The sequence below is a fragment of the Cylas formicarius genome, unplaced genomic scaffold (assembly GCF_029955315.1).
Source record: "Cylas formicarius isolate icCylForm1 unplaced genomic scaffold, icCylForm1.1 PGA_scaffold_6__28_contigs__length_40554024, whole genome shotgun sequence".
Taxonomy (NCBI): Eukaryota; Metazoa; Arthropoda; class Insecta; order Coleoptera; family Brentidae; genus Cylas; species Cylas formicarius.
The window spans coordinates 30630442-30655678 of record NW_026844347.1 but is presented as its reverse complement, the minus strand read 5'-3'; the positions used below and the strand labels follow the sequence as shown (position 1 = coordinate 30655678).

At 35.0% G+C, this 25237-nt stretch overlaps 3 protein-coding genes across 5 annotated transcripts; 1 reads left to right on the top strand and 2 right to left on the bottom strand.

Annotated features, from left to right (window-relative positions):
* Positions 1-747: 747 nt before the first annotated feature.
* Positions 748-6391, top strand: LOC132702851 (uncharacterized; the record flags this gene model as incomplete). The annotated part of the gene is made up of 4 exons (XM_060671686.1): positions 748-994; positions 2362-2574; positions 2638-2868; positions 5414-6391. Coding segments are annotated over 4 exons (840 nt in total), but the record flags the coding sequence as incomplete, so codon positions are not given.
* Positions 6392-6477: 86 nt separating this feature from the next.
* LOC132703713 (exosome RNA helicase MTR4-like) lies at positions 6478-11522 on the bottom strand. Of its 3 annotated transcripts, XM_060673141.1 has the most exons (14): positions 11341-11522; positions 11188-11283; positions 10895-11137; positions 10663-10837; positions 9320-9634; positions 9017-9260; positions 8666-8958; positions 8335-8611; positions 8113-8285; positions 7887-8060; positions 7435-7700; positions 7150-7386; positions 6899-7061; positions 6478-6842 (listed from the first exon to the last, which is right to left on the bottom strand). In XM_060673141.1, exons 1-14 carry the CDS (start codon positions 11415-11417, stop codon positions 6522-6524), a joined length of 3054 nt encoding a protein of 1017 aa, XP_060529124.1. In that variant the 5' UTR covers positions 11418-11522; the 3' UTR covers positions 6478-6521. The 3 variants fall into 3 exon arrangements, with proteins under 3 accessions (XP_060529124.1, XP_060529125.1, XP_060529126.1); XM_060673142.1 differs by lacking the exons at positions 10895-11137; positions 11188-11283; positions 11341-11522 and having other exon boundaries at positions 9320-10615; positions 10663-10757; XM_060673143.1 differs by lacking the exons at positions 9017-9260; positions 9320-9634; positions 10663-10837; ... (1 more) ...; positions 11188-11283; positions 11341-11522 and having other exon boundaries at positions 8335-8622; positions 8666-8799.
* Positions 11523-18078: 6556 nt separating this feature from the next.
* On the bottom strand, positions 18079-24836 carry LOC132703835 (exosome RNA helicase MTR4). Its single transcript, XM_060673339.1, has 14 exons — positions 24625-24836; positions 24468-24572; positions 23583-23825; positions 23162-23336; positions 22796-23110; positions 21972-22218; positions 21618-21910; positions 21290-21566; positions 21066-21238; positions 20815-21009; positions 20488-20729; positions 20101-20337; positions 19853-20015; positions 18079-18614 (listed from the first exon to the last, which is right to left on the bottom strand). Exons 1-14 carry the CDS (start codon positions 24729-24731, stop codon positions 18294-18296), a joined length of 3093 nt encoding a protein of 1030 aa, XP_060529322.1. The 5' UTR covers positions 24732-24836; the 3' UTR covers positions 18079-18293.
* Between the last annotated feature and the right edge of the window lie 401 nt (positions 24837-25237).

Genomic DNA, 25237 nt, shown 5'->3' with positions numbered 1-25237 from the left:
CGGTAACTTATTAAGAACAACGATAGCTTGTTGTGCAGAGTGAGAATTTTGATTGGTGTTTGGGGATCTGGTCTGAAAGTAGATCCTCAAAGATTTTTTACGAGCTTAAAATAACATTAAAGCTAACTTTGAAATATGGAACAAATGAAGAAATAATCAAGAAGAATATATTCTGATTATCGTGAATCTAGTGGAGAAAATAAAGTCAAAATTAGGATATAAATTAAAAATAAAAATAAAAAAACTTTTTCTTTTCCTTTATATCGGTGAATGTTTCCTTACAATTGTTAACATTAAATAACCCGCCCTCGTATATCAGTAAAATAATCTTGGAAATCAGTTATACTGGAAATATGGGAAATGCAGAAAATTATTCATTTCCTTCACGCTATGAGAAAATCAATACTCTGAAAAAGTTTTGTTGACGTATTTTATAAAAAATTTGCCTTTTATTAGGTTTCCGAATGTCCGCCGATTAAAATAGAGTATTAACCAAACCAAATTTCTTTATATATTAGTTAACCGTACTATGCGTATGCATTTCACGAGGATGCATCCTTATTCCACCAATTACTTATTTTAACAACAAAAGTAAAGACACTGAAACAAAATTACAAACTTATAAACGCCACTAAATTTTAATGAGTGAAAATGGATATACTACTCATTCTACGCGTATTATAGAAATCGAAAACAATGTTTATAAGCAATGTACATAGATCACTCAAATATGGGTAAGATGGTTAAGTCAACAGCGAGAATTTCACAAACAAAATTTTGAAACACCTACATCGGCAGGTGCTGAATCCGCTAGACGCAATTTGCAATAAGCCCAGGCGGGATGCCATTTGCGTCACACAGTTGAGAAACGCTAAAAAAGTAGACCAAGCGATACTGCAAGAGCGACCAGACGTCAAAATTTTCCTGCCATTTAGGTTCCTGTTTTGGAAACCACAAGATTTGTTCAAACCGAACACATATGGTCGTTACCTGGGTAAGTGCTGTTATAATGTAGTCGCCGTAAGCACGATCAAAATTTAAATGCTGCGATGATATATTTATGCCATTAAATTTCACACACTAACCTGCACATTGCGTTATTTCCTTTCTAAACAGCCATCTCCACTCCACTACACATTTAACTCATTGTTCTTGAGAAAATACTGCCATAAAAATGTCAAACGGCATACTGTCGAATTGACAAACTGTCAGCGGCCATGTTGGTGTTGACAGACGCTAATTCTCATTGGTTGAAAAAAAGATTTGAAATGACAGCGCAGGAGAATATAGAATAGCTCAGATCAACATTTTCAAGTTCAATTGAAATATTATTGGCAGGGCCTCTACATATTTAGTTGCTATATGTGTAACCCTCATCATTAAAGCCACCATCGAATAAAATATGTTCGCCTATTCCAGCGTATTTAAGGAATTTCATATTTGGAAAGCAACAATTACTAGATATTATGCAACAAGTGCGGTAAAAGGCATTTGACTCACCAGTTTATTTGACACGTGCGGAGCGAGTTTTTAATAAGCGAGTGAGTTAAAAAGTTTGTTGAACGTGTTGCATACTATATTTTTTCTACGCCCGTTAGTTTTTGGGTACATTTTCGCAAAACAACAGTAACATATGACCGTCAGAATTGACAAACGTTAAAATTCAAAGCGTGGGAAATATCTCCGAAAACATCCGATTGCTCCCAAAAACGAAACTGGACGTGGTAAAGCGACGCTTCCCGCACGCTAGATCGGTGCGTAATTAGGTATTTTACTGACGGAAGTAGAAAAAAGTATTTATATTCACTTTATTTTTATCGGGAAAATTTGAGATATTTTTTGGTAAAAAAAACAATATAATTAAAAAAAAATACTCATATATGAAAAAAGTCAATTTTTCTTTAAACGACATCTTGGTTAGGTTAGGTTTGCGGCTTGTCCACGTTTTGTTTTCTCTATTTGGTTTAACATTAAGACGTCAAATACAAATATTTGCTTTATTTGGCTGGAAGAAAACATTTCACATTTTCAATTTAACAAACCTGCTGCATTGTAAACTTCTGCCGACATCATTTTCGTTATATATCAATATCGTTTGTTGTTAATTCGCTAGATTCTATTTTATCTTTTTTGGCGACTTTTTCGGCGTTTTCTCGCCTTCTATATCCAAAAAATTCGTATAAAATACCTACTACCTAAGTAAATTCATTTGGTACCTATTTTTCAAAATCGAAATTATTTCACTAAATACTAAGTAATGAAGCTTTTCAAATAAGTCAACTCGAAATTTAATTTTTGTTTGTACGTCGCCAATAACTTCAGGTTTTGTGTACACCCACCAATTCGACTTTATACTTTCAGCTGCATTGGGAGGAGATCACGTTCTTAGTTTAGTAGACGAAATATCCTTCAACTTCCCCCAGTCTCCGCCGCTATCTCAAATCGAAGATATTCCCCCAGATCAGTTCTGTAACGGAGATAACAGACCCATCGACTGTCCAGCGGCCTGCATGTGCACGCATCAAGTTGACATACCATTGAATGCCATAGTCGAAGTAGTATTGGTAGACGAAGGCAAGCAATCAACTCAAGTTTCGAAACGCATAAATGAAAATCAAAAACGTAACTTTCTTGCAGTTCAATCTCCCAACTTAAGTCACCCGTTCCACCTTCACGGCTACGCTTTTAACGTAGTCGGAACGGGAAGATCGCCGGATCAGAATGTGAAGAAAATCAATCTCAAACACGCATTGGATTTGGATCGAAGAGGATTGCTGACGAGACAGTTCAATTTGCCGCCCTCGAAGGACACCATTGCGGTTCCCAATAACGGATACGTTATTTTTAGGTTTAGAGCGGATAACCCAGGTAAACATTTCATTGCAAACGATTATAATCATCTGTAATACACAGGACGCATCAGATTGGGTGTCCTATTAAAATTTCTGGATGAGTAACAAAGCGAGTTTCCAAATTTGGTATACGGCCACAAGTGATATTTTGAAAATGCATTGGTAACCGTTGTGTTGCCAAACCTACACAACACTATTTTGTATTGCTCCCATTGGCGTTCGTGCGCGATTTGTATCGAATGTTAATGAAGAAAAAAATGGCACGCTGTTACCATATTTTCAGGTGAATATTTTATTTCGACGGTCTAGTCTGCATAAATGTCACGTTTCACTTGTCAGATGCACAGTACTTGAAGATCTTAATGATTACGTTAAAAGGGCTTCATTTGATAGCGCCGAGTAATAAATATACTTTTTAAGGAACTCCATATGGCTTATATGCACTAGTTTTTGCTACTAGTACTAAACAAATTATTATAAAAAAATAATCCAGGTAATTCCATCAAGTTGTCCTGCTATAAAAAATGTCCTACCCAGACATTAAACGACAATTTTATGGGTTTCCGTTGTGGGAGTCGACCACCACATGATTATTATGGAAATTCTGAATAGCATTCTTAGAAAAATTTTATTTTTCTATGACTATAATTAGTGATTAGTGTAATATTCTGAAAGTACCACAATGTAGAAAGTCTCTAGGAAGTAATGCCTGCAATCTTAGTATATAATACAAACATAACATACCTATCAGACTCCGCAAACAATTTGATGACAGGAAGTTTTTCGTGACAAATACGCCTAGTTTCTAATTCACCATAATAAAATATTTTTTTCACAACCGAAAGAAAAACTATAAAATGAATTAAAAAGTAAGTTATGAGGGTTTTCAAGACTAGCAAAAGTAACAATTACGTTTAAACACTTATTTAAACCCAGACTTACTAGGGTAGTTGTATCGTCAAAAATTATTAGCCATTGTAGTAAAATGTAGGACTTTTTTTTTAAGTATTTTGTTCTTCATAAACATGCGACACAAATCACGCACGTACGCCAGTGAAGCGTCTGAAAATGCGGTCTGATGCACATGCGCATTACTAGAACCGTTTCTTAGACGTTATTAAAAACATTCTAAAAATTTTACCACCTCGTAAGTTAAAACATTGAGGACATGTTCATTAGGTATACAACGTGTGTTCAAAAAGTAAGTTGACTTTTGAATTTTATCATTAAAATTAATGGTGTCCTGTTCAAAGTAACCCCCACCCCCCCGTAGATATAATACACTTATACAAACGTTTTTTCTAATCCAAGAAGCACATCTGGTATAGCTTTGAGTTCTTTCAGCGACTTTTTCTTTATCTCCTCAATTGTTCCAAACCTCCTCCCTTTCATGAGTTTCTTGAGTTTTGGGAACAGGAAAAAGTCGCAGGGGATCATATCCGGTGAATATAGTGGCTAAGGCATAATTGTGGTTTTGTTTTTGGCCACAACCAACGATGAGTGAGCAGGTCCATTATCATGATGCAAAATCCATGAATTGTTTTCCCACAATTCCAGACGTTTTCTTCGCATTGCTTCTCACAAACGGCGCATGACTTCAACTCTTTATTGACCATACGACCTTGTGGTAAAACAGTAAGCAAAACTTTGATCGAACTTGAAGTGCTTTTTTCGGCCTTGGCGATTCTGGGTTCTTCCATTGGAACGAATGGATTTTGGTTTCGACGTCATAACCATATACCCATGATTCGTCACCAATTTTTGAACATATCAGGATCATCATTGAACTCGTTTAGCGATGCTCCTTCCACTGTCCTTTTGTTCAAAATTAAGCAGTTTCGTGACAAATTTTGTTTCATTTCTTCAACGCTTATGGGGCATCCAGAGCGAGTTGCTTCATCGGCGTCTTCTCAGTCATCTTGGAACAGCTTGTACCACTTATAAACATTTTTTTTTACTCAAAGTAGATTCGTCATATGCCGCTGTCGACATTTGAAGTGTTTGTATTCCATTTTTTTACACAAAATTTTTGGCAAATTCTTTATTCCATTTTTTACAGCAGAAAATCGCCGAGCACACAAAACACGTCTAACGCTTGCCTCCCGACAAAAAAGTAAACGTACAATCTGGCTGAAACTGTGAACACATGTTAGGGACATGTGTACCAACAACAACAAAAATATCGAAGATGGAATGTACGTAGTCCGCCAAATTACAAAAGTAACCTTACTTTTTGAACACACCTCGTATGCCAAATCGGAGTCTTATACCTCACACTTAAGGCCCCACACAAAACTTCCAGGAGGAATTGAAAAAAAAAATGTATGCCAAACCAAAAATTCAATGATTACTGCACGTGGCTCTTTTTGTTAAAAATAAAACAAGGTTTCTATCATCAAGACGTTTGGTAAATTAAAAGGTCTTTTTAAGTGGGACCTTTATTTATATCCATCATATTAAAAATTTGACGGTGAAGAAGAGAATGTAAGAAAATCATCACCTCTCTTAACTTTGCAATTTTGAACACCCATTAACCCATTTGGTTATTTTTTTACTTTTAGGATACTGGTTATTCCATTGCCACTTTTTGTTCCACACTGCCATAGGAATGGACCTCGTAATACACGTGGGGACCCAGAAAGATCTACCGCCCGTACCGCCCAATTTTCCCCGATGCGGAAACTTCCTACCTCCAGTTTCGTTACACTGATATCGACTGAAATAACTTTGAGTGAATGCGCGGTGTAAAAGTGTTTGAGTTAACCATTTCTGTTGCCGAATCAAGATTACATATCTGAACGCGAGATATATTCCGTTCCAAAAGGTATAAAAAACGCGAACTCAACCCAAAAAGATTATGAACGTCGTGTCTCCAAAGTTCGAAAGTTAATTTATAAATCGACTTTCTATTGGGGCAATCTTTTCTAGATTGACTGATATTTGGGAAACAGCAAAATCTGTCACCTTCGCGTTTTCTTTTACTAGTATTTGGGGCCCAACGTATCTTTGTGTTCAATTTATTGGCCTGGCATAAGGAATTGGTTGACATTATTTAAATGGATCCGTTTTAAAAACGGGGATACTCGAATAATACCGTTTAAGCAAAAACCAATCAAGAAATAATATTAAAATCTTTAATAAAGTATACCTTGTAATTTGTTCAGCAATCATTCTGATAAATTAAAACGACCATCTTTCTATTATCTTACTAGTTAATTTAATAATAATAGTCTACCAAAGTGCCGTTTCACATTGGCTATTTTCCAGGATTTATGCGACCACAGCTATAGCGCTTTTGTATGCAAATAATGGTTTTTAAATAAATTTCTAATTCCCCGCAATGAAATTACCCCCCCGTTATTTATTTAGGTAAATAGATGTTAATTTTCTATGTACATAATATATTTAGAGACCTGTACCGGACTTGCATGGTTCCAACCATATTACGTAAATTTAAACTTTTGAACTCTTAATATTTTGAGCATTGCCCATCTAGAATTTAATTACTAAAATGTCAATGTTGTACAAAGGAAGAAATAAACCCGAAATAAAAATTGTTTACACTTTTTATTTTATTTTTAAGAATTGCATTTCTATTCGCAAAAATTAAAAATTTGCGCTGGACTTAAAAAAAAACTTTATTTAACAAAAACAGCAACAAACAACATATTACAAATACAAACTTGCCGAAAATATTATATCCCTCTTAATAAGTATTATAGACTTATCGAACATCGCTTCCAGATCAGTATTACCTATAATTTTACAGGCCTGTACCATCTGCCTTAAAAGTTCCTCTAAACGTCTTATGCATCTTATGATGGAACCTTCGAATATATCGGTCATTTTGCATAACTCGGCAAAGGACGAGCCGCTACACCAAGCAAACACCACATTCATTAAATATGGCTTGAATTGTTCCACATATATCTCCTCGTCTAAAGGCAAACCAGATTCCTTACTAACCTTTGCGATTCTCCTTGCCAAATCCTTTAAAATTTTGTACATGTCACATTAGAGAATCATTAAAAAAATACCCTGCTTACCTGCATCTGTCTAAGGGGACCAGATAATTCCTCGGATAACTTTTGAGTTTCATTGGTGCGTTCGTCACACACTAAACAGCTAAGTAGAGCGCATATTTGTTGAGAAGACAACTTACCAAATAGACCGTCATATATCATCTCAGTTAATAATATCTCGTCAGCGCTACAAAATCCAAAACATTTAAGTTATTAATTGGAATTTGCAATTAATTCGAACTAAAATTACAATATCAGAAAATCAAAATACAGACCTGCTCAACTCGCACGCTACTCTGCCTTTCAATTGAATAACATCAGTTTCCGTACAGTAGCCCAATCTCCTTAACACCTTCTTCCTATTTTTGAGCTCATCAAGATGTAAGACAGATTTGGCATTTGTTAACTTCTGTTTAGCTACTGCCAATTCCCTATCGCAAACCACCTTCTGCGCATATTTTTCCAATTCCGATTCCAACATCGGATCCGCACACAGTGGATGTTTCTTCAATCTAAAATCACAATTGCAATAAAGAGAATTTGTCATTAGGATCATTCACTTGTTCTCTAAGGTTTCCATCTTCTTAACGATTTCCAAAAATCTGGGTTCTTGTATTTTCATGTCCTCGATAGGTTTAAGCAGTGGCGGCTTTCCTTTGAAGTGATCCTTGACAAATTTTAAACTTTTATACATCTTTTTCCGACCATCCCTAAATTCCACATCGTCTGCATATGGTAAACGTACAGATGATATCTCAGTGATGAATTTTGAATCCAAGGAAACCAGCTGAAGCTCTTCTGAACAGGGACAATTAAGATCTTGCCACTGTTTTGCAAACATTAATACACTTTCTAAGGTAACATTCAAAAACTCCCTCAATGACAAATGTGCTTGCAGAAGTAGAACATGACTACTTACTCAATTTTCACAATTTTTATTTTCATTATTGTATAAGATCACGAAATGAATTGAAAATTTTAATATAATAAATACCTAACATGCTCAACTTACCATGCACGGTTTGGGAGCCATACTCTTGTCTGTTGAATCTACAATTACATGTAACAAAACATCCATTTGCACACTTGCATCTTGCCTAACGCCGGCCTTAGTTTCTTGGGTTTCCTCCACTTTCTTAAAGTTCGCAATTACACCCCAATTGTATTCCCACTCATCAGTCTTAACCTAAAGTAGACTTGACCGACTAATTCATAATATGAAAATAGATATAGTATACCTTAACCAGACGACCAGGCTGTAAAAATCGAACCAGGTACTGAGGTTTTGTCAAATAAATACGAAATTCAGCTAACAGAACATCCAGCGCTTCTTTAATATCATAGTAAGAAGCAATTTGATCCTCCCTGTCTATTTTAAAAGAGTTGTATTTTTCCAAAGTTTTGCAAAAATCTGCAAAGAAAAGTGCAATACCTGATTCAAAGTATGCAAGGAAACCTACCATCATGTAGGCCCGGAATACTAGCCTCGTTCTGAAACTGATAAAAAGATCTTTCCAACATGTATTCTGGATTGATCTCCTCAACCCTAAGATGATTTAATACCATGTTGTAAGTTAAATGAAATGCCGAATTAAGTGGATCGGACAACCCTTGAACAAGGTCTCTAACAACTGAAGCTCGGATTTTCTCATCAACCATCAAAATTGCTGTACCCTTTTTATCGCGACCTCTCCTACCGGCTCGTCCAGTCATTTGGATATATTCTCCAGAAGTCATCTGCAACTCTTCTATACACAAACCCAATTAAATGATGAAACGCCAGTGTGTTACCCATCTATGATTGTGACCATCAAATTTTTTTATTCCTGTAAACAATACAGTTCTGGCGGGCATGTTCAATCCCATAGCAAAAGTTTCAGTGGCAAACAAGACTTTAATCAAACCTTCTCCAAAAAGAATTTCAGTAGTTTCTTTTAAAATCGGCAAAAGACCACCGTGATGAATCCCAATGCCTCGTCTCAATAGAGGTAATGTACTTTCAACCTGAGGTAGGTGGCGATCTTCTTCGGAGAGAATAGATAAAGCATTATTAATCACTGTATCTACTAATTGCTTTTCAGCCCCTGTTAATATAAAAAAAATATAAAATTCATTCATGGAAGCCATTTGTGATTCACTAACTTTCATTAAAGTCCATCTTGGTCATATGCATAGCAAAAACTTCACAATCTTTTTTACTAAAACTGAAAATAATCACCGGCTCTAGATCGTTAACCATTATCATATTAACAAGTTTAAAGATGCTAGAATGACTCCCATCACTTTCAGTACCATGTCTTTTTGTCTTTTTACTATATTTTTGATTGTCACCTAAATTTTGCAAAATGGCCATGGCATTATTAAAATTATTTTCTCTAAATGCACCCTACAAATTAGCTTAAGATAGACCTAAACCCCAAGAAAGCTAACAAAAATTCCACATACTGACTCGTCAACCAATAAATGGATTCCTTCTGCTCCAGCAGGATAAATATAGTGCTCTAGAGGAGTTGGTCTATAATCTGTATATACAACATGGCACGGCTGTTGGTGCAAATATGCAACCCACTCAGCAAATTGCCTAGCATTAAGAATGGTAGCCGATAAAAATACAAAATGGACATTATGGGGGAGTAAAATCAAAGTTTCTTCCCAAACTACCCCTCTTTCTTTATCCCTCATATAGTGAATCTCATCAAATATAACCCAGCCTACTTCACGCATGACTTCGGAACCACGATAAAGCATATTTCGCAAAATCTAAAAATTGGCTGTTAATGCTATAACTGTAAAAATAATAATTGTATTGTAATAAATACAGGGTGGCCAATTATAAAGGACGCTCGGTCAAATCTCCAAAAATAAACTAAAGCGGCGAAGAAAAAACATTGGAAATTATTTTTAAGTTTCTAAAATGACCGCCAGTCGACGTAAATTCATTACTGAATTTTAAATCTTTTTTTTTTGAGAAATAATCTTAGAATACAGACAGCTAAAATGGACACAGTTGTAAAGCTCAGATATATTAAATTCTTTGTCGTTAAATGATCAAAATGATCAAAGAAAAGTAGTGGAAGGCGTTCGAACATTTTCCGAAATAAATGAAATAACTTGAGAATGGCGGAACTCATTTGGAGTGGTTGAAAAGGGTTCTTTTAGAGCGATAGAGGGCGTTTTGCAATATCACTATAAATATCAGTAATAGCAATCAAAATTTTTGGAAATATTATCACTATACCTATACCTGTAAATACTCATTATAGTCTATTTTGGAAAAATATATATAAATTTACTGTTAAATTACACCAATTATATTTAAAATGTCAATAATAATGAATACTCATTTAATATGACTGAATATTGCCCATCTGTCCACAAGAAATTTGAAATTTTTAAAATGCATAAAATACTTTGGTAAAATGATAATTTTGATATATTTTCAAAACCTCCTGTAGCTATCCTGAAAATTGCCAAAGATGAGGATATTTTGTTTTTAATTCTTTTACTGATATTATAGGTCATGAAAGAGGTATTGATGGCAAAAGAGCTCTTTTGACCCCACCATGAAAAAAAAATGTCCCAACTTCAATATGGTGTTCATTTTAGTTATCTACAATATAAGAATAATTCTCCAAAATGGAACCTAAGATTAAAGAATCCAATTACTCCCCTCTGGCAGCCCAAAGTTTTTCCAAAACGCAACGAATGATGAATTACTTTTCGAGATACGGTTGACTGCCCCTGTAAATGGGACACCCAGTACAAAACTTACTAATAATACCAATTACCTCTGTTGTCATTATAAGACATGAAGCACTTGGGTTTAAAGTTACATCACCTGTCACTAAACCGACGTCCTTAAATTCTTCATTGAACTCACGATATTTTTGATTTGAAAGTGCCTTTATTGGCGTTGTATAGATTACACGCTGATTATATTTTAAAGATTTGGCGATAGCATACCTACAGTATTTAAAGTTCTTAGTGAGTTTAATAAGTTAACATTTTCCACAAACTTACTCTGCAACGACAGTTTTTCCAGCAGATGTGTGAGCCGATACCAATACTGACCGATTATTATCAACACACAATATAGATTCATGCTGAAAAGGATCCAAAGAAAATGAATAAATTTTTGCAGGTTCCTCGATTCTGGGTTGAAGAGGGATAAAGGCCTGGTCTGAGGGACGAGCCACTTCATGGGTGCATGATCCCATGGTGTCAATATTATGAACAACTGTTCTATTTTTTAAGTTTTCCAGACTAAAACAATTACTGAAATTATGGAAACACAGACATCACACGATGTATACTCAAAAACGTTTAGATTTATGTCATCTCGTTTGATGCGTTTAGAAAGAGTTTCTTTGCTTTCTCCGTTGCTCCTCTTGAAACAATATTCTGAAAGTCTTAACAAAAACTTTGTTCCAAGTACACAAATTTAAATTTGTATGTGTAATACAAACCCTTCATCCTCGCTATTGTCAGAAAGTCTCTCGCCTTGTTCGAAACAGTGAAAAAGCTCGTCAATCGATCCTGCCATTTTATTAATGCGCTTTAAATAACAATATTCTGTTGTTTACAAATTTTTAAAAAATACATAACCTCTCTCAATAAGCACGTGTAATTTGACAGATCCTCCTAATAAAGAAGGCTTCAGATTAACCAAAACTAGGGCGTCGTGGACAGTAGATGTGGCAGGGTTTGAATAAAAATAACTAAGTTATTGCTGTAACAAGTGGAAGTATCTCCTTTCCCCCCACGTACAAACTACAATGTAATATTGCATTTAGTAATATGTTGAAGTTTATAGGAAACCGAGTAGAAAACGCAATAGCCAAATCAAAATAAATGCCTGGCTGGCAATAATTTGTCTTTATGATCTAGCACACCTTTTCGAGAAAATTGGAATTTCTATTGGCTTTGTTACAACCTACAAAAAGGAATAACTTTAAACATATTAGAGTCGATTTGCATACCGCTACCTACGACCCAGGTAGTATTTCCCACTACTTAAAGGGTGGTTATTACTATCGCCTATACTTATGACGCCCGTAAATCCAAGATAATAGGAATTTCACCAATTTCATATCATGAAAAACATTTTGAAATTAAATTAAATGATTCGCCAAATTCTAATTAGATGTCCAAGATAGTGGAACAGTTTGTAAAAATATAGGTACATTCAAAAGTCTTTAAAGGCAACCACGCATACAGGTCATAATTCAAAATTACTAAACATATACAAGGTGGTCTCAAATTAGACGGCAAATATTTTAAAAACGCATTCTAGGCTCTAAAATGAAGACCTCACTTATTACTGTCTTGGGTTGTCACCACCGTCGAAAAAAAAAGATCTTTGTCTCTGTAACGAATTTAAAATCGTTTTAACTCGGCAGTCGTTCTGAGTTTCGAACAAAATTCCGAAAATTTATCAAATTTATAAGCCAAGAAAAATAAAAATAAATAAGTACATTTTCAATTTTGTGAAAAAATTTTTCTTTCTTTCTATTAATTTAGAAATGCTACCTTTCTTAGAATCCAAAATATTATTGAACTGTAAATGTTTTCAGATCGCGCTTTTGGTTGGCCATACACATGCAAGTCGGCCGTGCAAATTATTAATTACTTGAAACTTGTCAATTTCGTATTAATTTTCTCAACTAATTTGTTGTTAATTGCGTAACTTGCAACTCAACCATAAATTTTTCAATGGAAAAAATGGGATCTAGGGAGAAAAATAATTATTCCGATAGAAGGCAGCGCTCTAAAAGAAGTCTTGAGAATTTCATTAATCGTTTAACTCAAACTGGAAGTTTTGCTTATAAAAAGAACGAACGAGTCAAGGCCGTAAGTGAACCAGGAAAACAAATTTCAAGTATTACTTATTGTCAAAGAAAATCCACTTGTAAGTGTAAGACAAATGTCCCAAGGCTTAATCATTTCTAAGAGTTCTGTGAATAGTTTGCGAAAAAAGAATTATCATGTACAACTTCCCCAATTACCGCAAGAAAGAATCTTTGAGCAAGATGATTTTTTCGAATATGTGTTAATTACGGATGAATCGACATTCCACAAAATCGGTTGTGTTAACAGGCAAAATTGTGACTATTGTATAATGACACACTACTTAGACTTCTTAGAGCAGAGGTTGCAAAATATGTTAATAAATGTTCCAAACGAAGTGAGACAGAGCAAGTGGTTCGATTAGATGACCACCTAGATCTCCTGATCTAACAAAGATGGACTAGTTTCTGAGGGGATACGTTAGAGACTAGGTGTATAAAACTGTATGTATAGGAAATGTCTAATATTTATTTATATAAACGTCTTGTTCTTTCTGTCCTGTTTTTATATATTATACACTGTTTTATATAATTTACACACTCTTTATATAATTTATTCACTGTCTTGTTCTTTATATACATATTTTTCTAACTATTGTATTTATGAATTGCCATAATTGTATCAATAAAACGTGGTCAATAAATTCTATTCTATTCTAAAAATGGAAGTATAAAATATGGGATGTTCCATTGAATTTTTTCACGAAAATTATTTTTTCCATTTTGACTCGCTCTGTATAAACGATTCGACCTAACTACAAGTACACAAATATAGGTTAAAAGACTGTACCATTTTATAAAATTGTTGGCATAATAAAATTACAGTTGTCGCAAGCGGCGTCAAAAATATAGGGTTTAAACGCGGTGAATTTTTGACGAAAAAATGTTCAAAATTCCGAAAACACATTATAGAACCATAACAACCCTACATTTGGTGATTAAGTATAAACGAATAATTAATGAGACATATAACTTTTAGACACTATTTGGACAACCTGTATAAGTATCTCCGTATTTATGTTATATTCGTCCCAAATATATTATAAAACCCCTTCTACTATCTGTCTGAAAATTGATAGTGTTTATCTTTTTTCATTCAAAAAATATTGATTTTGTTTACTATTAATTACAAAAGTATCTTCTACTGTATCGTCCACGTTTCTTGTTACCGACGAAACAAATGTTTGAACATCATTAGAGCGTTACATAAAATTTCCATTATATATCGCTCACACCTTTAGCTAACGAGATTCAGGCATGAGGGCGGCATGGGTTATAGTTTTCGGTTTTATTTTAAATGCTTTCGCAAACGATGATAGATATTTCAGCTACCGACGACCATGTATAGAAAAGGTTCTGGAATTGTACCCGAGAACGAAATACACCGTGCTATTTACAAATTTAAACGGAACGTTTAAGGGGTATCCCACAATAAGGACCAACAATTTTTCATATCTTAATTGGTTAAGAAAATCGGAAACGCACATCTATATATTGAGAATAGATCCAGACGAAATGCAGAAGTTCTTGACTTGGGACGCACAAAGGCGCGCCTTTGACCCCAAGTCTTTGTATTTAATTTTAACCAAGAACGCATCCAGCAAGATATTCGAAATGTTTGTACGACATTATATTAGGAACGCGATAATCATAAACGACACTTTGTCGATGTTTACGTATTTCCCGTACATTTACGAAAACGCGAACAATCCTGAAACTACGCCAACTCTCATCGGAAATTGTGAAAAAAATTTAATCGACCAATCGTTCTTTAAAGATAAAGAACAATTGTGGAGAAACACTACGGTAAGGCAATGTTATCGGTTGATAGGCCCATACACGGATGATAAAGATGGAGGTTTGGAAAACAAACTGCTACTTTCGTTGAGGGATGTTTTGAAATATAACGTAAAAACTGTTATACTGGAAGACGATCGTTTGCTCGAAGAGCAGGTATTGTTACTGTTGGTCAATGAATATTCTTAACTAGAGTTTGCAAATACAGTAATTGTGTCAAATATTCACAAATATTTTGATAACGGGTCAACCTATAACCAGAAGCAATACAAATTATAGAAATTGAGTCATCCATTGAACCATATCAGTGTTCCATATCTATATCAGGTTTTGGTTCTTATACCGTATGATAATACATCTATACATCTCTCGAATCATAATAGGCTCCCCCTATCTAACTCTTTTTTTTATGAATATTTTTATATATTCGAAAATTTCACACAGTTTCCCATCAAGATAAATGAATTTTTGCTGTATATTGGTCTTGTAATATAAAACGAAAAAAACACTTAAGAAAAATTGGCTTTTGATAGATATTTTTATGCAAAATATATATATATAGTAAAACGTTTATAATTTTACAGGATTACCTAAGTGAAGAAGGCCTGCGTCAGTTAGAAACTCACGAAGCTGATGTCATGGTAGGTTTCAGTTGTGCTAGTGTGACCACCATTCACAGATTCGACGTGAGTCATGGGTATTATATAGACACCACCCATTGGATAGCACCTGGACCGCGAATGCTCAGCTACTGGACCAGAATAAAAAACATATACTCCGTACTTGTGTGGATCTGCATATTTCTCGGCATGGTGGTATGGATTTTATTAACTCGACGATGTCTTCAGGTGAACGTTGTCAAACTGATCATGATGCTCATCCACTTGGCCCTGGAAAACTCTATCAATACCCATCAAATCCACCAAAAATTTTCAATGAAAATTATGATATCCGTCTGGCTCATGGCTTTTGTAATACTTAACACAGTTTTTAAGAATTCGCTTCTAGTGATTTTGGGCACCGACCAAACGGAAACGCCCTTAAACTCAATGAGCGGCATCCTTAAATCAAACCTAACGCTAAACTCCAATTTTAACCTAAGCGAGAAATATATCGACCCCAAACATCGTCTCGAGTACCCAATAGCTTTTAATAGAGTCGGAAAGTGCCGGGACGTTTTGGAGTGCGTTAACAGAACCGCTTTCCAAAGAAACAGCGTGACAACGGCCCCAAAGGGTATAGTTCGATACAGCTGGATACCAAGGTATTACATAAACCTGGAAAAGCGGGAAGTGTTGGTTAAGGTGACGGGGGCAAGGATTATGAACTTGCACGTACAGCTCTATTGTTCTAAGGGTTATCCGCTTTTCCCCCAAATGTACAAGTTCTTAATGGATAGCACGTCCAATGGATACTTCGAAAGGATTTATGCCATGATGCAGCGGAGAGTTAGGGGCAGCACTAGGACGCTGATATTGCAGTCAGAAAAAATTGGATTGGATAAATTTAATTTTGTGTTCGTTATCTGGGGAATTGGATTGGCTGTTTCTCTGGGGGTATTTTGCGCCGAAATTGTTGCGCACAAACACCGATTTTACCGAGCAAAGCGAATCCCTATATCAGCTACTATCGGGTGTAAATAGTAACCAAAACTTAAAAAAACACAAACTAAATTTATAATCAATGAAAACGTTTATACAAATCTACGTGAAGATTACCTTGGCAGGGACGAAACGTAATGTTTTTGGTTGCTTAATAGATTACAGTAGTTAAATTCACACATTAATCCGGAAGGTTTCCAGAAATAAAAAAAAGAATCTACATATAACGTATAATGATAACATGAAAACCTTAGTAGCGTGCTTTTCATTATTGTTACAGTTGGCAGCCTGCGATCAGTGAAATTAAAAAAAGCGATAGAAATTTTAAAATTTATTTCCAAAAATTATATGTAACTACATGTTAAAAACTCTACGACTATCCCTCATTTTTTCAGATTGCTGACAATCCTGGACAATTCGGTTGGAAATAAACCATAATGTAATCTGCAGAAAATTTTTACAAATTTTCTCGGGATTAAACAATTGATAAAATAGAACCAATAGCAACCAATAGCCACAAAGTGAGGCGTTTATTAATCCACCATTTCCACAAACTACATTTAATGTGCTTAAATAAATATACTTTACGATTGAGAGTAAAAATGTATGTCGTTCGCCTGTGATTGAAATAAATGCCTACCTGCATACCTTATTTTGGTGATCTCCGACGAAGTCTGGCACATAATTAATTGCTGACATAGCTTTATGGATACTAGAACTACCATTAAGGCCACATCAACAACTAACTAGGAGCCAGCGTTTTCTATTACGTTTCCCTATAAAATGTATGTTACGTTGCAAAATTCATATTCCTTCCGAATGTTCGATCTAGTCACAAATGCAACATACTGTGACTATAAACGAACACCCGTAGAAAATATGACATGAATATGTATTACACAAATAGGCATACCTCAACAAACACTCAAAATTTGCTGGACGTAATAGCAAATGAAATAAATTCCATCATCGTCGCTTGTTGTCTTAGAAGCACCACAATGAAGTAACTAATGGCTGTGATATGAATTGAAACACACATCACACCAATAGTTCCTTCATCAGAGCGTCTGTCTCTCAGGGATATTACGTCGATGTCGTTTCCCATCCTACCTATCTTGGTGATCAAACGCCGTGAAATATCAAATCCATCACAGGGCTAGATCACCAAAGATAGAAGGTTGGGCCTCATGCTAATATAATTTAAAAAAGAATTGAATACTCAAAAAAAACATTGGAAAATACATTTACAAACATGGCAAATTTTGCGACGCTAAATTCAAAGCATTAAACGTGAGAAAATTCCGTACTACTGGTCGATAACATACAGCATCTACGAAACATTCCCTCGTTCAATACCTAGAACTTCAAAATTAAAAATGCATCAAAATCTAATAACTAAACAAAAAACGATAAATACAATAAAATCAGGATTAAAATAAAGCGCTTGTCAAAAAGCACGCCTTTGCGCGCAGAACTGTGTGAAAACTTTACAATAAATGGTAGTTACTTAGAAATGCAAACACATTTTTTCCCGCCAAATGCACTAAAAACCCGTCAAAACGAGACTCCCGAACCGTACCCGAGCTGGAACTCAACGGAAATGAAAATTCACATTGTCGGTGGTCAACAAGAGGCAGGTACATTTATATTCCAAAGCTAAGGATTAGAGTAATTGCACATATAATAAATGCAAAGACTTCTCGGAAATATTAGCCCAGGTACTTGGCACTCTGAAATAATCGATATTTGGCCTGTTCACTAACTTTTGTTAGACACAAAGGAAGTTGCTGTACCATTATATCATGAGTATTATTATAAAATTCAAACTAAGATATATAGGAAAAGTTTCAATCGCAACCTAAAAGAAAAAATACAAAAATCTTTTTATATGAGTAAAATATAATTTAACATCGAAAAAGTACTCACAACTTCAATATTTAATATTCACAACTAAATTACATTAATGAAAAGTATAGGGGACGGGATTACAAGGGGATCGGGATCTACCGCCAATATCCACAGTAAGTGATTACTTGAAAACTTTCTCGCAATCTATTAAATTTTAATAACAATAATAACTTCCCCAAAATATTAAAACTTCATTGTTAATATAGATTAAAATTGTATTTACGGTATACATTTGTTCTCAAACCTCGTCTTTGCAGGTTTTAATATTTACAAGTATAAACTTGATGAAAACACTATGTCTCTTTTAATCATTTTTATAGCGGTGTTAAATTTGTCCTCTAACTCGACATTGCCGATAGTTTTTGACGCTTGTACCATCTGCCTCAGAAGCTCTTCCAAACGCCTCATACATCGCACGATCGAGCCCTCAAATATTTCCGTTACCTTACACAATTCGCTGAAGGAAGCACCGTTACACCACGAAAACACCACATCCATTAAGCTCGGTTTAAATTGCTCAATGTATAAATCTTCGTCTAACGGCAATCGAGCTTCCGTACTAACCTTTGCAATTTTGCGTGCTAAATCCTAACAAAAAAGCCGACTTTAGCTATTCTCATTTTGTGTACCGGGTCATCGATCACTTTTGGAATATCCGAAACATATTTTAATATGTTTCGCCGTTTAATAAAGTCATTGCAAAAAAAGATTTTTGTAATAAGTAAAGATAGTTTTAATCTAATACTGTATGTTTTATTCACTTTTATTTTCAAATTTCAGCTTCGATACACATACAGGGAGAGTTTTTAGAGCCTGTAATGAAAAGGCTGAGACGCCCTGCACTAATGCTTGATTCAATTACAAATCGAAAGTAACTCTTTGAAAATTGACTTTTGGGTTTGATAAGTGATCACCCTGTAAGTCGTGTAGCACCGTTTCTAGTTAAATATGAGATTTGTCACTATCTATTAAACATTAATTTTCTGAGTCATCTATAGAACCAGAATATCACAAGGAAGGATAAAAGGTGCTTAAAATAGCAGGTAAAATTTTCACCAATTAAGCTGTAATAACAATTTGCCGACATCAAGTGACAATAACTGAAATTGGGCATCAAATATAATGACACTGAAAAAAATTAGGGTAATTACAGTTATGACAGTGGCTGTAGCATATATATTATTCTTTGAAGCTATTATTATATTATATATCTTATAAAACCGCTCCATATTGAAGGAAACTGCCTATGGAAAAACCAGTGTTTTCCAGGAATTCGAATATTTAAATGAAAAGCCCAGGTTAATTTTTACCTTACATCTGAAATTTTAGAAAAATAAACGTACTCATTGACGCAAATGCGATGGAATGATGGAATTTTATTTTAGTGAAGTCACCAGTAGTTTCATTCCCAATACTGAACTTCATAGTCAGTGAGCAGGTGGATAATTTTTAAACCCTTAAAAATGGCGATGGTTCCAATTTTTTTTTTCGTCTCAATTAAATAAGTTAAATGTAATATTATTACTATGATAAATACTGTCACCATGAAAGTAAAAGTTTTTAAAACTACGAACAAACCCATTTATTTGCATTTCCAGTATTTTACCAGAAAAGCCATAAACATTTTTTTTCTTTATTTTGTAGTAATCTGTTATAATACAGATAAAAAATGCACAAATTATATCACCACACTGATAGAGGGTTTTAGAGTTTTACAATATCTCCAGGTTCAGTATCGCTGCACCTATTTTCTCCGCAACTCGATTCGTAGTTGTTATGAAATCAATATCCCAATAAATTAACAAAAAACTTGAAATATAACCCACCTGCATCTGTCGAAGGGGTCCGGACAGCTGATCTGACAGCGTTGGAGCTTCGTTGCTTCTTTCGTCGCACACAAAGCAACTAAGCAAAGCGCATGACTGCTGTGGTGTTAACTTCCCAAACATACCGCTGAACATCATTTCCGTTATCAACAACTCGTCGGCGCTACATTTGAAGAAATAAAATGAGTAGAAACAAGTAGAACACATTCAAACAGTAACGTTTCTTTATCGAGTCTAGCAGCGCTCACCTACTCAATTCGCAAGCCACTCGTCCTTTGAGCTGAATGACGTCAGCTTCAGTGCAATACCCCAATCTCCTAAGCACCCTCTTTCTGCATTTTAGTTCGTCAAGTTGCAAAATAGATTTTGCGTTAAGCAATTTTTGCTTAGCAACAGCGAGCTCCGTCTCGCAAACAACTTTTCGTTCGTATTTGTCGTATTCCGTGTCTAACAGTGGATTCTTGTGCATGGGGTGCTCATTCATCCTGCAAACAAGAATAACAAAGTTTCTTTACAATTTATTAAATGGGATGAAACAAAATGACCACCAAAAAGATCTTTTGTTAGAGTTGGTTGGTTGGCTGATAAAACATTTGAAAGCCAGACCAAATAATTTATGACCTCGTGCCACTTACTTTTTCTCAAGTTTTTCAATCCCTTTTACGATTTCCAAAAACTCGGCTTCCTGTATCTTCATGTCCTTTAAAGGGTCTAGCAAAGGAGGTCCATCCGGAAAACGTTTTTTAACCTCTTTTATGGCTTTATACATGCCTTTTCTACTTTCCTTGGATCTCAAATCTTGGGGACAAAACAAGCGCACCGACGAAATATGAGTGACAAATTTTGAATCGACCGAAACAATTTCAATCTCTCCTTTCTGGAATCGAGAATCTTAATATAAAATTTCCAAATCTCTTTTACGCTGAATGTAACTCACACTTGAATATGACGAATCAACTTACTTGTTCATCTGTGCAAGGCTTAGGGATAACGTTTTCGTCATTAGAGTCTGGAATAACATGCAACAAAACGTCTAACTGCACTTTTGTGGTGGGTTTTGTGCGTTGCTTGCCGCCCCTCTTTGGAGGTTGGATTTCCTGAACTTTTTTAAAATTGACCACTGCACCCCAATCATATTCCCATTCTTGTGTTTTGATCTAAACATTTTTCGCTATTACTACGGATTTTATCGGCAATAAATAACGTCACTGACCTTAATTAAACGGCCTGGTTGCATAAACGGAATTAAATATTGCGATTTCGTTAGATAAACTCTAAATTCGGTACCTAACGCATCGAGTTCCTTGCGAATATTATAATAGGAAGCGATTTGACCTTCGTTTTCCACTTGAAAGGAATTGTACTCCTCTAATTTTTTGTTGTATGCTACAAAATTACAATTCAACTGGCAGTTTTTGTTTTACCAATAACACTCACTGTCATAAAACCCTGGAATATTTGTTTGGTTCTGAAACTGAAAGAAAGATCTTTCCAACATGTACTCCGGATTAATTTCTTCAACTCTGAGAAGATTGAGCACCATATTGTATGTCAAATGAAACGCGGAATTAATCGGGTCGGGCAATCCTTTGACTATGTCTTTTCCCACAGAAGGTGGCACTTTTTCATCGACCATCATAATAACAATACCTTTATCGTCGATGCCCCTTCTACCCGCCCTGCCTGACATCTGAATGTATTCTCCAGATGTGATCTAAAATTCACCGATATCAAACTAGTCGACGCACCTAGGCGAAATTCAGACCCATCTATAGTCACGCCCATCGAATTTTTTTATTCCAGTAAAAAGCACAGTCCTCGCAGGCATATTTAAACCCATAGCAAAGGTTTCGGTCGCAAACAAGGCTTTGATCAGTCCCTCGCCAAACAAAATTTCAATAGTTTCTTTCAAAATGGGCAAAAGGCCACCGTGATGGATGCCGATGCCCCGTCGCAGCAAAGGTAACAGATTTTCAACTTGCGGCAAATGGCGATCTTCGTCCGTAAGGACGTCCATTGCATTATTAAACACTTCGTCCACTAATTGTTTCTCAGCAGCTAGCGGAATTTGTCGCGAGTCGTTAACATTAATGGGAAGCATAAAATCGAAGGAACGTACTTGTGTTAAAATCCAATTTAGTCATTTGGGTGGCATAAAGTTCACAATCTTTTTTGCTAAAGCTGAAAACTATAACAGGAGCAAAGTTACGTTCCATAATCATTTTGACAACTTTAAATATGTTTGTTTGACTTGGATCCTTGTTTGCAAATCCACCCTTTCTACCTCTTTGGTCGCCTTTTGCTTCGTCGCCAGAGTTTTGCAAGACTGCCATTGCCGTGTTAAAACTATCGTCCTTAAATGTTCCCTAGAAATGTACATGTGTTACATTTCCAAGATTCCAGTCTATATAGTCTTTTAAAATTAAGTCGTCTAATAGGATAACCAAGAAACTTCGGCATCAGATCCCCTCCCACCTTCACAAATCTGGGGATAGCATAAGCAGGATTCGGGATATCAGATACCAACAGGCACTTGAGAATCGCCAAACTGCAGAATTTGTGCTTTATCCAAATAACAAAAATAAAAAAAATGAAGTAAAGATTCAAAAACAAATAACCGATTTCTATGTCCAGGTCACCCCTAATCAAACCATAATTTGCCATACCATTTCAGAATACCACTTTTTTTTGTATTTCTGAAGAAATAGTAGCAACATCATAAGTTAGTAAATAAATGTTAAAGGTAAAAGGCAGGAAGTTATGAATATTGAACTTACAAAGTTACCAATTTGAAGTAGCATTGGCATGCACAAATAGTACTACAATAGGAACTGAAAAAAGCATTTGTGTTTCAACTCAAAATTGTATATTGTATTGTGGATAAAACTAAAATGATTTGGCTCAAATTCAGCTTTGAAAATGTATAAATTGCTTTTTACTCACTGATTCGTCGACTACCATATGTATACCACCTCCACCGGCTGGGTAAACAAAATGTTGTAAGGGAGTGGGTCTATAATCAGTATAGACAACGTGACAGGGCTGCTGATGTAAATGAGCAACCCACTCGGCAAATTGCCTCGCGTTGGGAATTGTTGCAGACAAAAATACAAAGTGTACATTATGAGGAAGCAAAATTAATGTTTCTTCCCAAACAACACCTCTTTCCTTGTCTCTCATATAATGAATCTCATCAAATATTACCCAACCGACTTCCCTCATAATCTCTGAACCTCTATAGAGCATATTTCTCAATATCTAAAAGTAAAAGGGATAGATTTCATCCACTTTTTTGCAGATTGGAAATACCTCAGTTGTCATTATAAGACATGAAGCGCTTGGATTTATAGTTACGTCGCCAGTAACTAAACCAACATCTTTAAACTCATCAAGAAATTCACGATATTTCTGATTTGAAAGGGCTTTTATAGGTGTCGTGTAAATAACACGCTGCTTACATTTTAAAGACTTCGCAACTGCATATCTACAAAATTTCTCTTATAGACATTTGCTAAAAAAATATTTTGCGCTGAGAAACGTCACATAAATAAATGAGAGCTCCTTACACTGCAGTTAAAATTCAGACCTAAATCATACATTAAATAAAACCTTGGCAAGTTAAATACAAATGTCAAAAGTAATGTTTACATTAAAGATAATAGAGTTTTATAACTATTCTTTTTCAATAAAAATATATATTTAATAAGTAACACTTCTATAAAAAACTTACTCTGCAATTACAGTTTTTCCTGCAGATGTATGAGCAGATACCAACACTGACTGATTATTGTCTACACAGAGGATTGACTCCCTTTGGAAAGGATCCAATGTAAATGGATAGATTTTTGCCTCTTCCCCTACGCGAGGTTGAAGAGGGGTGTAACTCTGATTTGGAGGACAAGCTACTTCATGAGTACATAGGCCCAGAGTGTCAATACTGTGTACAATTATTCTATTTTTTAATTCTTCAAAGCTACAATATTTAGAAAAAAAACTGAGTTAAAAACTACAGAAAACTTTCAAGCAAGTCTCTGCCACAAAGAATAAACCGAAAAAAAGAAAAGAAAATAAAAGTACATATCCCTACAATCATTTTTATTAGCCTACGTCGGAATAAGATGTTAATAAATATTTCTATGAAACAAAATAATGAAGTATATATAATTTAACACAATTATACAAGTAATAAATAAAAATTTATCTTTAATATAAACTATCTCTATAGATCTATACATATTTCGTACCAAATCATTCTTAGCATTGGGTCTGTCCTTTTTTTTAAATTACTCATTACCGTTTTTACGCCTTTAATTTAATTAAGCTGAATAAAGAAGAAAAGAATATCACAAAATCCAAATATCGAATAAAATATCACAATGTTTTTAATAATTGGAATTTGTATTTCCCGCCACTTCACATAACCTCTTTTGTTTGATTAAAGGTTTGGAGTTGAACATTCTTTAAACATCGCTTTTGTTGTATAAGTAATTCTAATCAAAACCGACGAAATCGAACAAAAAAATATCCAACCACTTAAAAGAGGGAATAAAAGAACATGCTTTTGAACAAATTCCGAAAAAAAAAAACGTTAAAAAAATTCTGTCAAGCCACTTACTTTATATCATCAACGCACACAACGTCCACTTTGACCCGTTTAGAATTAGATTCACCTTTTCCTTCGTTTAGTCTTTTATGCCCACCTAAGCCAATTTCCGAAATTCTAAGAAAAAAATCACCATATTAACCAAATTTTTAGGTTAACCTTAACAAACCCCTGCTCGATTTTAACATCGTCAAATTCTCTGTCATTTTCTTCGGAGTCGTTTTCCTCTTCAGCTTGTTCAAAGCAGTCAAAAAGCTCATCAATTGAATCTGCCATTCTAAAAATGTTAATTTGCAATTTCTCACCTTCACGCGACAACAGCTTTACTCGTCCATTTGCGTGCGCAAAACAAAAAAGAACGTACGTTTTGAATACAATGTCGTGCGTCAAAAAATGATTTCCGGTGATTGCCACAGACCATACATGTGTTGGATTCGGTTTTAATAATTGTAATTTATAAATGTGAGGATGTATTGAACGGCTTGCGTTATGTTACTTTTAGTAATCTTACAATAACAAAAATGTCAGTCATACAGCTATTAGATAAAATAGTGGCACTACTACCATAAAAATCCATGCTGCCTGCGGCATTGATATTTTCGTAGAGAAGGTAACGATTTTCCGCGCATGCCTCTACATTTCACTCACTAACCTGCACTTTGCGCTATTTTCTTTCTAACGGCGATTTCCCCACACTTAATTCGTCATTCCAAAGCATTAATTAGACATATTTTGAGGAAATATGGCATCAAAATTGACGCATTCAGATTTATTGACGATCT

What these genes read in the sequence shown, in the direction of transcription:
- LOC132703835 (XM_060673339.1), bottom strand. Translation starts at nt 24,731, where the DNA reads ATGGCAGATTCAATTGATGAGCTTTTTGACTGCTTTGAACAAGCTGAA. An exon ending in GATGTTAAAATCGAGCAGGG is followed by an intron (nt 24,573 to 24,624) that starts GTTTGTTAAGGT and finishes TTTTTTTCTTAG; the next exon opens with AATTTCGGAAATTGGCTTAG. An exon ending in GACCCCTTCGACAGATGCAG is followed by an intron (nt 18,615 to 19,852) that starts GTGGGTTATATT and finishes CTTTTTTGTTAG; the next exon opens with GATTTAGCACGCAAAATTGC.
- LOC132703713 (XM_060673141.1), bottom strand. Translation starts at nt 11,417, where the DNA reads ATGGCAGGATCGATTGACGAGCTTTTTCACTGTTTCGAACAAGGCGAG. An exon ending in ATAAATCTAAACGTTTTTGA is followed by an intron (nt 11,138 to 11,187) that starts GTATACATCGTG and finishes TAATTGTTTTAG; the next exon opens with TCTGGAAAACTTAAAAAATA. An exon ending in GTAGCGTGCGAGTTGAGCAG is followed by an intron (nt 7,062 to 7,149) that starts GTCTGTATTTTG and finishes TGGATTTTGTAG; the next exon opens with CGCTGACGAGATATTATTAA.